Genomic DNA, 17,230 nt, shown 5'->3' on the forward strand with positions numbered 1-17,230 from the left:
TATTCCCCTCTGGAGTATTTAGAAGCAAAATGAGAGATATTTGGTTCTTTTTTTTTTTTTTTTTTTTTGAGATGGTGTCTCACTCTGTCTCCCAGGCTGGAGGGTAGTGGCACAATCTTGGCTCACTGCAACCTCCGCCTCCCAGGTTCAAGCTATTCTCCCAGCCTCCTAAGTAGCTGGGACTACAGGTGAGCGCCACCATGCTCAGCTAATTTTGGTATTTTTAGTAGAGACAGGGTTTCACTATGTTGGCCAGACTGGTCTTGAACTCCTCACCTCAAGTGATCTGCCCACCTCAGCCTTGCAAAGTGCTGGGATTACAGGTGTGAACCACTGTGCCCGGACTTTACTTTTTTCTAAAAAGAGAGTTTATTTAAGGAAAATAGAGAGCAGAGAGTTTATTTATTTTTACAATGTTTTTACATTGACTGGGTGCCGTGGCTCACTCCTGTAATCCCAGCACTTTGGGAGGCCAAGGTGGGCAGGTTGCGAGGTCAGGAGTTCAAGACCAGCCTGGCCAATATGTTGAAACCCGGTCTCTACTAAAAAATACAAAAATTAGCCAGGTGTTGTGGCATGCGCCTGTAGTCCCAGCTACTCAGGAGGCTGAGGCAGGAAGAATCACTTGAACCAGGGAGGCGGAGGTTGCAGTGAGCCGAGATCACGCCACTGCACTCTAGCCTGAGCAACAGAGTGAGACTCTGTCTCGAAAAAAAGAATGTTTTTACTTTTTTTAAAATAGAGATGGGGTTTTGCAATGTTGTCCAGGCTGGTCTCTAACTCCTGGCCTCAAAGGATCCACCTGCTTCGCCTTCCCAAAATGCTGGGATTACAGGTGTGAGCCACTGCACCTGGCCAAGAGCAGATAGTTTATATAGACAGATAGTACACCCTGAAAAGATGAGACAAAGAGGGCTGAGGCAAAGAGGGCTGCTGAAAAGGGAGTGAGCCAGCAGCTAATGTTCAATTATCATTTTTCTCTGGCTTCCTCCCATCTTTATCCATCTACATTCAAAAACCATACATTAAGTATGTATCGGCTGGGCGTGGTGGCTCACACCTGTAATCCGAGCACTTTGGGAGGCCAAGGTGGGCAGATCATGAGGTCAGGAGTTCGAGACCAGCCTGGCTAACATGGTGAAACCCTATCTCTACTAAAAATACAAAAATTAGTCAGGCATGGTGGCGCGTGCCTGTAATCCCAACTACTCAGGAGGCTGAAGCAGGAGAATCACTTGAATCCAGAAGGCAGAGGTTGCAGTGAGCCGAGATTGCACCACTACACTCCAGCCTGGGCAGCAGAATGAGACCCCATCTCAAAAAAAAAAAAAAGTATGTATTATGTGCTAGGTACTGGGAATAGAAAAAATAATATATAGCAGGCTGCCCTCAAGATGCTCAGATTGGGATGAGAAAAATATTTATGAACAATTACAATAGAATGTGATAAAAATTAATTTAGGCTGTGCCCACAGTGTATACATAGTAATCAGAGAGTATGGTCAGTTTTGGTTCTGCTTTTAGAATATGTGTTTGGAGTGACCAGAGATGTGACCCCTAAATGCTTCATGCTGATTATTAGCCTACTAAAGGAAAAACTATGGAGAGGTGAAGGACGCTCTGCATTTAGAGGGCAGAGAGCGGGTTGCTGTGGCTCACATCTGTAATCCTAGCTACTTTGGAGGCTGAGGCAGGAGGACTACTTGAGCCTAGGAATTTGAGACGAGAGTCAGCAACAGAGAGACATGTCTTTAAAAACAAAACAAAACCCAAAAAGCCTAATTCAGTCAAAGCATGGGTAGAAGCCAGATTAAGAAGGTTGAGCAGCTGGGTGGGTGGCTCACGTCTGTAATCCCAACACTTTGGGAGGCCAAGCTGGGAGGATTACCTGAGCCCAGCAGTTCCAGATCAGCTTGGGCAATACAGTGAGACCTCATCTCTACAAAAAATTTAAAAATTAAAAAATCACCACTAGGATTACAGGCGGTGGCTCACGCCTGTAATCCCAGCACTTTGGGAGGCTGAGGCAGGAGGATCATGAGGTCAGGAGTTCAAGACCAGCCTGGCGAACATGGTGAAACCCTGTCTCTACTAAAAATACAAAAATTAGCTGGGCATGGTGGTGCATGCCTGTAATCAATCCCACCTACTTGGCAGGCTGAGGCAGGAGAATTGCTTGAACCTGGACCTGGGAGGCAGAGGTTGCAGTGAGCTGAGATCACGCCACTGCACTCCTCCAGCCTGGGCTACAGAGCTAGAGTCCGTATCAGAATAAAAAAAAAAAAAAAAGGGCTGGGCAAGGAGCACGTGATTATGAAGTGGTAAATCTGACAGTGAAAAGTAGTTAGAAAAAAAAGTGGAGATTTTTCTCTCCACCCTCACCCACCCACTGAGGGTGTATGCTCAGGGTTTTAGGGTATAGAGGTAGAGGCTCAGGGAATGACTGAATAATAATAATGGAAGACTCATATGATGCTTACTATGTGCCAGGTACTATTCTAAGCACTTTGCATATATTAACTTGTTTCATACATAGCTGGGCGGGGTGGCTCACATCTTGGCTGAGGGGGAGGATTGTTTGAGCTCAAAAGTCTGAGACGAGCCTGGGCAACATGGTGAGATTTCGTCTCTATTAAAAATCAAAAAAATTAGCTGGGCATGGCAGCGCGAGCCTGTAGTCCCAACTACTCGGAAGGCTGAGGTGGGAGGATCCCTTGAGATGGGGAAATCAAGGCTGCAGTGAGCCATGATAGTTCCACTGCACTCCAGCCTGGGTGACAGAAGGAGAACCTGTCGCAAAAACAAAACAAAATAAAACAAACAGGCTGGGCACGGTGGCTCACGCCTGTAATCCTAGCACTTTGGGAAGCTGAGGCAGGCAGATCACCTGAGGTCAGGAGTTTGAGACCAGCCTGGCCAACATGGTGAAACACCGTTTCTACTAAAAATACAAAAATTAGCAGGGCATGGCGGCGGACAGCTGTAATCCCAGCTACTCGGGAGGCTGAGGCAGGAGAATCGCTTGAACCCGGGAGGCGGAGGTTGCAGTGAGCCGAGATCGCGCCCCTGCACTCCAACCTGGTGACAGAGCAAGACTCCGTCGAAAGAAGGAAAGGAAAGGGAAAGGAAAGGAAGAGAGAGAGAGAGAGAAAGAAAAGAAAGAAAGAAAGAAAGCAAGAAAGGAAGAAAGAAAAAACAAAAACAAATAGGGATTAATAAATAGGCAGAAGCAGGCATAATCCGGGGCAGGGGAAGCCTCGGGGCCACGCCCGAGAGGCATTTGTATTTTACTTTCAGCAGTTCAGAGCCCATGATGGCCAGGTTACCCACTTGTGGACTTCCTTGACCACTTAATTGAGTCAATCTAACCCTCACCTTCTCTCTCCTCTCACTCCATTTAGCGGGTCACGTAGCCACTAGGGCTTCCTTAGCCTATCAGGCCACCTGGGGACTGAGTCATTCAGTCAGTCACCTATCTGGTGGTCACATCTGCCCCTGGGGTCATCCTTTTACTGGGCCACCTCGGCCCATCGGGACCTGTCAGTCCTTGACCTCCCTCAGGCCCCTAGGCTGGCCAGGTCGCCTCAGTGCCACGCCTCCCTGGCCCGCGATTCAGCCTGCACGTTACGCTTTGTTCCCAGAAGCAGGTTTTCGAAACGCCGTTCCCTCTCGGCTCCAGCTGTTTTCCTGCCAGCGCTGGGAGACCCGGCAGCCGCAGCGCCCCCAGCGGCGCGCAGCGGCCCAGGAAGAGAGTGCCTACCGCCGGCGCCTCTTCAGCCTCCTCCTGGAACGCGGGAGCGGGCGCTACCAGCGCCCACCCTGATCGTCGCGACGGTGCTCCTGATTGGCTGCGCTGTGTGACGTAACGGGAGGGCCCCGGCGGCCGCCGGGAGCCGGGGCCCCGCGCGTGCGCAGACGGAGCGCGCTGAGCGGAGGGGGAGGTGGCTGCCGCTTCTCCCGCGTCCGCCATTTTGTTGCTGTGGCTATTGGGAACAAGCTGGGCAAAAGCACCCCGGAGGCGCGACGCTCCTTCGAGTTCGGTGCCTCGTGTGACGGCGGGGGTCGGTGAAGACCCGTCGAGCTGCGGCGCCGGCGCGTTCCAGGCCGGGAGTCACTGGAGGCACCCCTGGGACGCCGAGCAGCCCGAGAACCCCGGGGTGGCCTCCGCTGCGGCTCGGGTTTGCCTGCCCCGACCCCCCGGCTCTGCCGTGCATTCCCGGGCGGCTCTCTCCGTGTGGCGGCCCCGGAGCAGGCGGGCGGCGTCGGAGGATGCTGCGGGCCCGGAGCCGAGAGGAAAGTGCTGGCCCAGCCCTCTGAGCGCTCCTCGAGGTGTGCGAGAGGCCCTTCCTCGGCCCCAAAGCCGTCTGCCGGGCTAAGGCGTGCAGAGCAGGCGAGGACAGCCGCCGCCCCTACCGCTGCAGAGTCCCCGGTCCAACACCATGTCCTCCGCCAGGTTCGACTCCTCGGACCGCTCCGCCTGGTACATGGGGCCGGTGTCTCGCCAGGAGGCGCAGACCCGGCTCCAGGGCCAGCGCCACGGTATGTTCCTCGTCCGCGATTCTTCCACCTGCCCTGGGGACTATGTGCTGTCGGTGTCCGAGAACTCGCGGGTCTCCCACTACATCATCAACTCGCTGCCCAACCGCCGTTTTAAGATCGGGGACCAGGAATTTGACCATTTGCCGGCCCTGCTGGAGTTTTACAAGATCCACTACCTGGACACCACCACCCTCATCGAGCCTGCGCCCAGGTACGCGAGAGCCCTCCCCGACCGCGGAGGAAGGTCGAGAACCGGGTTTGTCGAAGAGTGTTTGTATAGGGGGGTGGGGCGCGCTTGAACCCATATTCCCCGCATTCTGAACCAAATTATTTTCCAGAAGGCCTTCCTAACAGAAAGCTAGTGTCAGGATCTGGGTCACTGGATAAGAGGATGCGTTTTTTTTCCCCCCTCACGAGGCTGTTTCTCAATGTGAAGAGGATGCGTTTTGAATGTTTAACGGTGGTTGCATAGTTAAAATGCACGCTTTTTGCCTTTCGTGACTTTCTCTGGGTGTAATACTGATGCAGGGATTTGTTGGTTTTTCTAAAAGCCTCTTTTTTTTTTTTTTTTTTTTTTGAGACGGAGTCTCGCTGTGTCGCCAGGCTGGAGTGCAGTGGTGCGATCTCGGCTCACTGCAACCTCCGCCTCCCGGGTTCAAGCGATTCTCCTGCCTTAGCCTCCCGAGTAGCTGGGACTACTGGCGCACGCCACCACACCCAGCTAATTTTTGTATTTTTAGTAGAGACGGTGTTTCACCATGTTGGCCTGGATGGTCTCGATCTCTTGCCCTCGTGATCCGCCTGCCTCGGTCTCCCAAAATGCTGGGATTACAGGCGTGAGCCACCGCACCCGGCCAAAAACCGTTTTTAAGCCATAGACTTCTTTGAGAATCTGAAGATAGCCGAGCACTCACCACCCCACCCCCACCCCCACCCCTCCCCGCCAAAGGCACGTACACACAAGTTTGCACACCATCCCAGGTTCTTGTACTCCCTCCAGATCTCTGAACTCCAGGTTAAGAACTCCAGGACTGCAACCTTTGGAACAGTCAAAAAAATGAAAATGCTTTAGCGTTTAGAAACAAAAAAACCTTTAACCAAAATATCAGAACTATATATTGATACTGTGGTGCCAAGTTTGAAGCAGGCCAGACACCACCACTTTTATAGTACGTTAATTACAAAGATAAGAGAAGGTGCATTGGCTTCAGCGAGGATATTTTTTGGAAAATTTATTGCATATTTTCTCCCCGAGGACCATTAGTAGGCCAGAGATCAGTCTGGTTAATTTCCAAGGTGGAATTAGGCTAGAATGTTATTAACGAAAATTTTTGAATGACACTTAGTTGTATCCTAGTTCAATTTCAGACATGCTTTTTGTGTTAAGTCTAATGATTTTGTATTTATTTTAAAATTAACGCAAAGTGACCAAGCATTCTCTTTTCCAAGTGAAATACGTTAGTTTAATTGATTAGTTGCTTTAATTTGCCTTAAGCGTTTTAGCAGAGATTTGCTTTTATTGTTGTGTTTGCCCTGTAACACTGATTTTATCAGAGGTTTCTTTTATTTAAATTATCCCAAATTTGAGTTGAAAAGTTGCCTAGAATTTTTAAAGTAACAAACTGGCCAGTTCGTTTCTTAAACATCTATTTTAAAAGGACTGGGTGTTGATACAGTTTTTCCAGGGTTAGATGTTTATGACTTTATGGATTTGTCGACCGGCTATTACTCTAAACTTTAAACATTAAAAGCTATTATAATTGAGGACACCAACTGTTTGCATAGTGGGATAGAGATAGAAAAAAAAAAAGCCATGACAGTATAATGACTACAAGATTAACTACTGAACTAAATGGACTTTAAAAGTGGGGAGAAAGTGATTATAAATCAAATACTGTATAACAAAGACCAGGACACCAAGAATCTGATTGGTGAAACCTGCGGTTCCTGGCAGATGCTGGTAGTTGCAGTCAACTTTGAGCACAATATAATTCCAATTTAAGGAGTTGAGATTCTTAGAACCCACTGTAGTGAGATTTGTAATATGACTGAATAAATTATTCCTCTCGTTTGTGAGAGTGAATTATATAATTAATATCAGGCATTCATTAAGCCATGCATATGCTTATGTTGAGGTCATGAGTACTAATAATACAGCTGTTTCAAAAAGCGAGTTAATGGGCGGGTGTGGTAGCTCACGCCAGTAATCCCAGCACTTTGGGAAGCCAAGCCGGGCGAATCACGAGGTCAGGAGTTCGAGACCATCTTGGCCAACATGGTGAAACCCCGTCTCTGCTAAAAATTAGCTGGGCGTAGTGGCGGGCGCCTGTAATGCCAGCTACTCTGGAGGCTGAGGCAGGAGAATCGCTCGAACCCGGGAGGCGGAGGTTGCAGTGAGCCAAGATCGCGCCACTGCACAACCCGGGTGACAGAGTGAGACTCTGTCTCAAAAAAAAAAAGGAAAAAGTTAATGACTTGAGTCTCCTTCTAGAGGAAGGAAAAGAAGTATGCCGCTTCTCTCTATCCACAGAATCGCCTCCAGATTTTCCGTACATGCATGCATCTTCTTAGAGAGCAAGCATGTAATTCTGTCTTTGCCCTCTTTCGTCCTTCCTTTACTGCAGCTGTACTAGGCTGCTCACTTATTCCCTGGTAGCCATCCTTCCTTACTCATACTTTTGTACCTTTGCACCTTTGCTCCAGCTGTTGGCTCTTCACTGACTGCCTTAACTACACCTCACTCTCCATCTGTTGAAATCCTACCTGTTCCAGTCCCCTCACAGATTATAGGGCCTTTCTCTGACCCTCCCCCTCACGTTCAGCTTTGTTTCTCCTTCTCTGTGCCCTCTGCCTCAGGCCTGTTGCTTTAATTTAGTTTTTCATTTTCCTAGGTATCTCTGAAGGAGATCACCATGCTGGTTGAATTAGATCCTGACTGAGTTTACTTTGTTATACTGAATCTTCGAATTGCCACTCCCAAGCCTGGTTTTCATGGCTTATGTTTAACATGTTATTAGCCTTTTATAGAAAGCTAGTGACTACTAGAGCCTGGGCCAAACGGAAAACTCAGTGTAATGCTTCTTCGCATCCCAAACAGGATACATTTAGTGGCTTAACTTTGCAGGCATCAAAACTGAGCTTTTAAAGCCAGAGTTTCATGCCTCTTGGCTAATATTTTGGTTTATCTTGCATAGCTAAAATTTGTAACAATAATGTCCTACTTGAAATTTAAGGACTGGTGACTTGCATTGTTATAGTCTTATCCTTTTCATTAGACTGCTTCATAATTTTTAATTTTATATTTTTATTCAAATGTTTATAAGAGAATTATAACCCAGTGTAACCCAGTGTAGGTACTGGGAAAGATGTGTGACAGACGTACTTTCTTCCTGTGGAACTCCTACTGTAGTGGAGAAGACAGACTGAAAAGTAGAAAAATAAAGTACTAGTAAGATCAATATACAGGAGGGACCTGTATAACAGGAGGGACCTACCTGGGGTGGCGTGGTCAGAGAAAGCATGAAGCTAAGACCTAAGGGTAAAGAAGAACCCAGCCTAGGCAAGGCTTGGCCTGAGAGGAGAAGAGCCTTCCAGGTTTAGGGAAAAGCTTATGTAGATGTCCTGAGGTGAGAAAGTCCATTGTGTTGGGAGTGTGTTTCTTTTCTTTCTTTCTTTTTCTTTTTTTTTTTTTTCTTGAGACGGAGTCTCGCTCTGTCGCCCAGGCTGGAGTGCAGTGGCGCGATCTCGGCTCACTGCAAGCTCCGCCTCCTGGGTTCACACCATTCTCCTGCCTCAGCCTCCCGAGTAGCTGGGACTACAGGCGCCTGCAACCATGCCGGGCAAATTTTTTGTATTTTTAGTGGAGACGGGGTTTCACCATGTTAGCCAGGATAGTCTCGATCTCTTAACCTAGTGATCCGCCCGCCTCGGCCTCCCAAAGTGCTGGAATTACAAGTGTGAGCCACTGCGCCCGGCTTTTTTTTTTTTTTTGGTAGATGACGTCTCACTCTGTGGCCAGGCTAGAGTGCAGTGGCCCAATCTCGGCTCACTGCAACCTCTGCCTCCCGGGTTCAAGTGATTCTCCTACCTCAGCCTCCTGAGTAGCTGGGACTGCATGGGACTACAGGCACCCACCACCATGTCCGGCTAATTTTTGTATTTTTAGTAGAGACAAGGTTTCACCATGTTGGCCAGGATGGTCCCTATATCTTGACCTCATGATCCACCTGCCTCAGCCTCCCAAAGTGCTGGGATTACAGATGTGAGCCACCCTGTCCGGCCTGGGAGTGTGTTTCTTAAAGGAGAAAGGGGGACATATAAAATGAGTTTGGAGATAAAGATCAGGGTCAGGAATTGGGTTTTTATTTAAAGTGCTGTGGGCTCCAAGGAAGGAATTTGAGGCAGAGGAGTGACCTGGGGCTGTTATTGTAATCCAGCTACAAAATGATGGTGACTAATAGTGACAGTGGAGCTGTGACTTGGAGATGCCTATTTTGGAGATAAAATTGATTTGCTGGTGGGTGGGGATGAAAGGAAAGGGAAGAAGGGATGATTTGGTCTATTTGTAACTTTGTTATCTTCTGTTTTTATCTTTAACTGCTTTTTGTATTTGTGGTATTCCTATGGTGGATTTTATTTTATTTTATTTTTTATTTTATTTATTTTTTTGAGACCAAGTCTCCCTCTGTCCCCCAGGCTGTAGTGAAGTGGCATAATCTGGGCTCACTGCCACCTCCGCCTCTGGGGTTTAAGATTCTCCTGCCTCAGCCTCCCTAGTAGCTGGGATTACAGGCATGCACTGCCACACCTGGCTAATTTTTGTATTTTTGGTAGAGACAGGGTTTCACCATGTTGGCCAGGCTGGTCTTGAACTCTTGACCTCAAGTGATCCACCTGCCTGGGCCTCCCAAAGTGCTGGGATTACAGGTGTGAGCCACTGCGCCTGGCCTAGCTCTAGTGTATTTTTATTTAATAAGGGCTGTTTCCAGTTTAACAACAGAATGCTTCAGAAGGTAGCTTGCTTTGTTTGACATTTTCCATTTCTAGCTTGTGTCGATAGATAAATTCAGGCTATGAAGAAAAATTAGAATAAATAAAATTTTACCATTAAAAACTAAAGGAAGTTGGCCCTTCAAGAAAATAATGTACTGTACTCAGCAGACTTTGAGCATTACATGTACCTGGTAATATGGAACCAACATTGAATCAGACAGCCCTATCATGCTTCTGAGGAGCTTACTGGTTACTAAAAAAAAATTTTTTTTTTTTTTTGAGACGGAGTCTTGTTCTGTCGCCCAGGCTGGAGTGCAGTGGCGGGATCTTGGCTCACTGCAAGCTCCGCCTCCTGGGTTCACGCCATTCTCCTGCCTCAGCCTCTTGAGTTAGCTGGGACTACAGGTGCCCGCCACCATGCCCGGGTAGCTTTTTGTATTTTTAGTAGAGACGAGGTTTCACCGTGTTAGCCAGGATGGTCTCGATCTCCTGACCTCGTGAACCGCCCGCCTGGGCCTCCCAAAGTGCTGGGATTACAGTTATGAGCCACCGCGCCCGGCATTTTTTTTTTTTTTTTTTTTTTTTTAGGCAGAGTCTTGCTCTGTTGCCAGGCTGGAGTGCGGTGGTGCGATCTTGGCTCACTGCAACCTCCACCTCCTAGGTTCAAGTGATTCTCCTGCCTCAGCCTCCCAAGTAGCTGGGACTACAGGCGCACGCACTACCACACCTGGCTAATTTGTGTATTTTTAGTAGAGATGGGGTTTCACCATGTTGAGCAGGATGGTTTTCTGTCTCTTGACCTCAGGGGATCTGCTCGCCTCGGCCTCCCAAAGTGCTGGGATTACAGGCGTGAGTCACCGCGCCTGGCTACTAAAAAAAAAAAAAAAAATTAAAGGTTGGCTGTGCTCGGTGGCTCATGCCTGTAATCCCAGCACTTCGGGAGGTTAAGGCAGGAGGATCGCTAGATCCCAGGAGTTGGAGACCAGCCCTGGCAAGATAGTGAGACCCCATTCCCACAAAAAATTAAAAAATTAGCTGAGCATGGTGTCATGCGCCTTTAAGTCCCAGCTACTTGGGAGGCTGAAATGGAAAGATTGCTTGAGCATGGGAGGTCGAGGCTACAGTGAGTTATGATCATGCCACTGCACTTCAGCCTGGGCAACAGAGCCAGACCTTGTCTCAAAAAATGAATGAATGAATGAATGTAAGTTGTATATATTTAATATATTTAATCTCCATGCATGGTGAAACAGCTGTGGGAGAACTGAGAAAGGGTGCTTAGTCTAACCTGAGAGCCCAGAAGAGGAGCCTCACACACCTGTGAAGTAGAAGCCACTCCCTGAAGGGACAGGAGGAAACAAGAAGCATGGTTGTGCCTCCTCTTTACATCCCCTGTTCTAATTATTTAAGAACTCAAATCTAGACTTCCATAATTTGGAATGGGGAAAGGATTGCCAGTAATTTTAATCAGCATAGAATTCAACACTGTGAATAAACCCCTTTGCGTTTCTCCTGACCAGTAGTTAAAATCATGTGAATTTGATTCAGAGAAAATACAAGAACATGGCCGGGTGCAGTGGCTCACGCCTGTAATCCCAGCACTTTGGGAGGCCAAGGTGGGTGGATTGCCTGAGTGCAGGAGTTTGAGACCAGCCTGGGCAACACGGTGAAACCCCGTCTCTACTAAAATACAAAAAATTAGTTGGGCATGGCGGCGTGTGCCTAAGAGGCTAAAGGCAGGAGAATCACTTGAACCTGGGGGGTGGAAGTTAAAGTGAGTCGAGGTCGTGCAGATGGACTCCATCCTGGGCGACAGAGTGAGACTCTCTCCAAAAAAACAAAAAACAAGAACACTGTCATGCTGAGAATGGAATCTTGTCCAATTAAGAGTTGTGTTCCCAGCCGGACGTGGTGGCTCACGCCTGTAATCCCAGCACTGTGGGAGGCTTAGGCGGGTGGATCATGAGGTCAGGAGATCAAGACCATCCTGGCCAACATAGTGAAACCCCGTCTCTACTAAAAATACAAAAACTAGCTGGGCATGGTGGCATGCATCTGTAGTCCCAGCTACTCCGGAGGTTGAGACAGGAGAATCGCTTGAACCTGGGAGGCAGAGGTTGCACTGAGCCAAGATGACACCACTGCACTCCAGCCTGCCAACAGAGCGAGACTCCGTCTCAAAAAAAAAAAAAAAAAAGAGTTGTGTTCCCATGGAAAGTACTAGTAGCCATTTGATTTGTGACTTTTAAAACTCAAATCCACAGAATTGTGACCTAAATTTTTCCTTTTGATCTAAATGATTAGACTAGATTTCTGAGGGTCTTCAAGATTAAAATATTTTAATTCTGGGCCGGGCGTGGTGGCTCACGACTGTAATCCCAGCACTTTGGGAGGTCTGGCAGGTCGGGAGTTTGAGACTGAACCTGGGAGGCAGAGATGGCAGTGAGCCGAGATTGCGCCAGCGCACTGCACTCCAGTCTGGTCAACAGAGCGAGACTTCGTCTCGGAAAACAAAAAACAAACAAACAAAAAACATTATTTTAATTCTTTCAGATAAGTAAAAGGGGGCACAGCCTATTAGTTGGGAGTTCAGATTAACTTGAGTTGAATCTGAGCTAAAATCATAACAAGTTGGGTGGGGCCACCAGGCACATAGCAACTCACCTGGAATGAACGTGACAAGAACAGTGGAAGAGGATGAGAAGAGGCTTTGAAGGTGCACACTCAACGGTATTCGAATTCTGTCACACCAGTTTTGTGACAGTATTAAACCAGAGTTAGGTAATTTGAATACCTGAGCTTTTGTGCTTTCAGAAACAAAAAAGGAGGGAAATAGGAAAGGGAAGTTCTTTAATATATGGAGGCCTACTATATACCAAAGCTCACTGCTAGACTCTTGGCATCTAATGGAAGTTAACCATGTTTTTGTTTTTGATTTTTGTCTTTGAGAAGCTTTGGTCTATTGAAAAAATTAGAATGCCATGACAGCTTAAAAGCAAAGGCGATCAACTGTACCTAAGAGGTGGGGAGAGGCTTGAAAGAGGAGATGCTCTTCAACTGATTCTTTAAGGATGAGAACAAGTATACGAGGTAGAAGAGGTGGTGGTAGAAGAGGTGGTGGCAGTGCTTGCTGGTAAAGACACAGTAATGATTAATGTAGATGATGGGCAGGAACCTAGGAAGGAAAGATAAAGCCAACTTGTAAAGGGCCTCCTCAGCCTTGTAAATGAGCTTAACAATGGGAGCCATCTAAAGTTTTTAAGAAGAGAACTGTCAGATTTTAAAAGGAGAACTGATGAGTTTTACTTTTGAGAAACTGCTCTGGGTGGGGAAAGATCTGAAGGACTAATTCTCTGTTACTGGAGAGGGACCCTGAGAAGCTGAGCCAAGATCAAATGCCATAGGAATGTAAAGTGGCACATAGAAGGTGAGGGGAGAGGTATGATGACTTCAGAGAGGATTGAGTGGTGCCTTTGAGACAAGAGGAAGGGATTAGGGTGGGGGCGTGATTCTTTTCAACAGGAAGAATCTTTCTTTGAGGTACCTGCTGGAAGCCAGGTGGTATTTAGCAATCTGATGGGTTTGTTATTGAGAAGAGAGGTAAGGGCTGAATACATATAGATTTGGGAATCTCAGCTTAGATGGGATCACCCAGAATGAGGAGGCAGAACAGGAATAAGTAGAGAAAGAGAAGCTGCGGAAGGAGAGGCAGCCACAAGCATAGGAGGAGGAGCCATTAGTGATGGCCTGAAAGCCCAGGGACAGAAGGGAGGGGACCTGGGCGTTAAATGCTGGTCAGTGATAAAGAATGGTGGTTACTGGCTGGACATGGTGCCTCACGCCTGTAATCCTAGCACCTTGGGAGGCGGAGGCAGGTGGATTGCCTGAGCTCATGCGTTCGAGACCAGCCTGGCCAACACAGTGAAACCCCGTCTCTACTGAAATATAAAAAATTAGCCGGGCATGGTGACGTGCACCTGTAGTCCCAGCTACTCGGGAGGCTGAGGCAGGAGAATTGCTTGAACCTGGGAGGCAGAGATTGCAGTGAGCCAAGATCGCACCACTGCACTCCAGCTTGGGTGACAGACCAAGACTCCGTCTCAAAAAAAAAAAAGAATGGTGGTTAAAGCAGTTTCACTAGAGCAGTACTTAGCTCATCTTGGAATTGAATTTTTTTTTTTTTTTTGAGACAGTGTCACTCTCACCCAGGCTGAAGTGCAGTGGCATGATCTCGGCTCACTGCAGTCTCCACCTCCCGGGTTCAAGTGATTCTCCTGCCTCAGTCTCCTGAGTAGCTGCGATTACAGGCGCCCACCACCATGCCCGGCTAATTTTTGTATTTTTAGTAGAGATGGGGTTTCACTATATTGGACCAGGCTGGTCTCGAACTCCTGACCTCAGGTGATCCAATTGCCTCGGCCCCCTAATGTGCTGGGATTACAGGCATGAGCCAGTCACCACGCCCAGCTGGAATTAAGTTTTCTACCGTTTTTTTTTTTTTTAACTGTGAAATATTTCATACATAGAAAAGAGTAAGGGTGCCGTGGCTCACGCCTGTAATCTCAGCACATTGGGAAGCCAAGACAGGTGGATCACTTGAGGTCAGGAGTTCGAGACCAGCCTGGGCAACGTGGTGAAACCCTGTCTCTACTAAAAAGACAAAAATTAGCCGGGCGTGGTGGTAGATGCCTGTAATCCCAGCTACTTGGGACGCTGAGGCAGGATAATTGTTTGAACCCGGGAGGTGGAGGTTGCAATGAGTTGAGATCGCACTATTGCACTCCAGTCTGGGTAACAGAGCAAGACTCTGTCTCAAAAAAAAAAAAAAAAAGGAAAAAGAGTAAGCCTGGGCACGTAGGCTCATGCCTGTAATCCCAGCACTTTGGGAGGCCGAGGGAGGCAGATCACTTGAGGTCAGGAGTTTAAGACCAGCCTGGCCAACATGTGAAACCCATCTCTGTTAAAAATACAAAATTAGCCCGGCAGTAGTGGGACCCTGTAATCCCAGCTACTGGGGAGGCTTAGGCACAAGAATAGCTTGAACCGAGGAGGCAGAGGTTTTGGTGAGCTGAGATCACACCACTACACTCCAGCCTGGGCAATAGAGTGAGACTCTGTCTCAAAAAAAAAGTATATGTAAGCTGGGTGTGGTGGCATGCACCTGTAGTCCCAACTAGTGGGGAGGCTGAGGTAGGAGGATTGCTTGAGCCCAGGAGTTCAAGACCAGCCTGGGCAACATAAACCCCCATCTCTGCAAAAAATTAAACAAGGATTGGCTGGGCATGGTGGCTCATGCCTGTAGTCCCAGCTACATGGGAGGCTGAGGTGGGAGGATCACTTGAGCCTGGGAGGTCAAGGCTGTAGTGAGCCATGATCGTACTGCTGCACTCCAGCCTGGGCAATAGAGCAAGACGCTATCTCAAAAAAATTTAAAAAACAAGCCAAAAAAAACTATCATCTGTGTGCTCTCTTTAAAAAATAAATAAATAAAACATTGGCCAGGCGTGGTGGCCCAGACTGTAATCCCAGGACTTTGGGAGGCTGAGGTGGGAAGATTGCTTGAGCTCAGGAGTTCAAGACCAGCTTAGACAACATGGCAAGACCCTGTTTCTACCAAAAATACAAAAATTAATTGGATGTGGTGGCATGCACCTGTAGTCCCAGCTACACAGAAGGCTGAGGTGGGAGGATCGCTTGAGCCTTGGAGGTTGAGGCTGCAATGAGCCATGATTGTGCCTCTGCACTCTAGCCCGGGCAACAGAACGAGATCCCATCTCAAAAAAAAAAAAAAAAAAGGAATATTACCAGCACCTTTGAAACTTCCTTTTTCTAGAAGTTGATTGTATTGGTTCTTAGCATGCATAAGGAGATTTTAAGCTTAGAACATATTAACACTTGGTTTAAAGATGTTTTGTGTATGGTTTATACATGTAGAAACTGAGAACGCTTTTAACCAAAAGAGCTGAGAGATTCGTTATCATCAGAAAAGTCAGTTACGAATTAGTTGTTAGGGGCTTTGCTGCTCAAAGTGTGTAGTGGACAATAGGCAAAAAGTGAGAAGCATGGTCAAGGGTGTTTGGATGGGCTTGAAAACCCTGTGCATTTTATTTTATTTTATTTATTTATTTTTGAGTCAGAGTCTCACTCTGTTGCCCAGACTGGAGTGCAGTGGCGCGATCTCGGCTCACTGCAAGCTCTGCCTCCCGGGTTCACACCATTCTCCTGCCTCAGCCTCCCGAGTAGCTGGGACTACAGGCACCCGCCACCACGCTCAGCTAATTTTTTTGTATTTTTAGTAGAGATGGGGTTTCACTGTGTTAGCCAGGATGGTCTCGATCTCCTGACCTCTTGATCCGCCCGCCTTGGCCTCCCAAAGTGCTGGGATTAGAGGCGTGAGCCACCGCACCTGCCTTATCTATTTAATTTTTTGAGACGGAATCTCTGTCGCCCAGGCTGGAGTGCAGTGGCATGATCTCGGCTCACTGCAACCTCCGCCTCCCGGGTTCAAGCAATTCTCTTGCCTCAGCCTCCCAAGTAGCTGGGCCTACAGGCACACGCCACCACACCTGGCTAATTTTTGTATTTTAATAGTGAGAGGGTTTTGTCATGTTGGCCAGGTTGGTCTCAAACTCCTGACCTCATGATCCACCTGCCTCAGCCTTCCAAAGTGCTAGGATTGCAGGCATGAGCCACTGCGCCTGGGCAACACTTTATATTTTAAAGGGAAGTTGGGGGAGGGTGCTATTTTCAACCTTGCTCAAAGAACAAATAATTGGGAAGCAATAAATTTTCTGATGAATATGCTTCATATTTCTTTAGACAGTGGGGTCTATTGGAAAGGCTAAGATATCTGACATGGAGCAACATGTATTTATCTCTTCAGTGGAACTAATGTGTAATTTTCAGGGGAGTTTGATGAATAAATGAGTTTGAGAATATAGGGCAGAGGACTTGGAATTTATGTCAGGGTTATGGCTGGTGAGATTGATTTGGTGTCAAATTTATGAATATCTCTGCAGATACTAACACAGAAAATGAGCCCCAAGGTCACTATAGCAGTATAGTAGTGGAGGGAAATAGAAACTATCTTTATCAAATTTCTACACAGACATACCCCTCACCAGGGAAGCAAGGAAGTTGAAAAGCACACTTTGCCTCCCTAACCCAGGAATTGAGATGGGGGATCAGCAAACTGTTGAGTAAAGGGTCAGATGTTAAATATTTTCAGCTTTTCCATAGAGTCTCTGTCCAACTACTCAACTATGCCTTTGTAGTGAAAAACAGTCATAGACAATACGTAAATGAATGGGCTTGGCTATCTTCTTTTTTTTGTTTGTTTTTAAGATGGAGTCTTGCTCTGTCACCCAGGCTGGAGTGCAGTGGTGTGATCTCAGCTTATTGCAACCTCTGCCTCCCAGGTTCAAGCAATTCTCTTCCCTCGGCCTCCCAAGTAGCTGGGCCTACAGGCGCACACCACCACACCTGGCTAACTTTTGTATTTTTAGTAGTGACAGGGTTTTGTCATGTTGGCCAGGTTGGTCTTGAACTCCTGACCTCAAGTGATCCTCCCGCCTCGGCCTCCCAGTGTTGGGATTACAGGCGTGAGCCACCACACGCCTGGCTTTTTTTTTTTTTTTTTTTTTTGAGATAGAGTCTTAACTGTTTCAGGCAGTGACGTGATCTTGGCTCACTGCAAGCT

At 47.5% G+C, this 17,230-nt stretch overlaps 1 protein-coding gene across 1 annotated transcript in view; it reads left to right on the forward strand.

Annotated features, from left to right (window-relative positions):
- Positions 1–2,839: 2,839 nt before the first annotated feature.
- The window catches only part of CRKL (CRK like proto-oncogene, adaptor protein), a 37,371-nt gene continuing 22,980 nt past the window's right edge, over positions 2,840–17,230 (forward strand). The window contains exon 1 of the mRNA XM_003806883.5: positions 2,840–4,750. Within this exon, the coding sequence (XP_003806931.1) occupies positions 4,440–4,750 (311 nt within the window). The 5' untranslated portion in view covers positions 2,840–4,439. The remainder of the gene's footprint in view (positions 4,751–17,230) is intronic.

The sequence above is a fragment of the Pan paniscus genome, chromosome 23, assembly GCF_029289425.2.
Source record: "Pan paniscus chromosome 23, NHGRI_mPanPan1-v2.0_pri, whole genome shotgun sequence".
NCBI classification, from domain to species: Eukaryota; Metazoa; Chordata; class Mammalia; order Primates; family Hominidae; genus Pan; species Pan paniscus.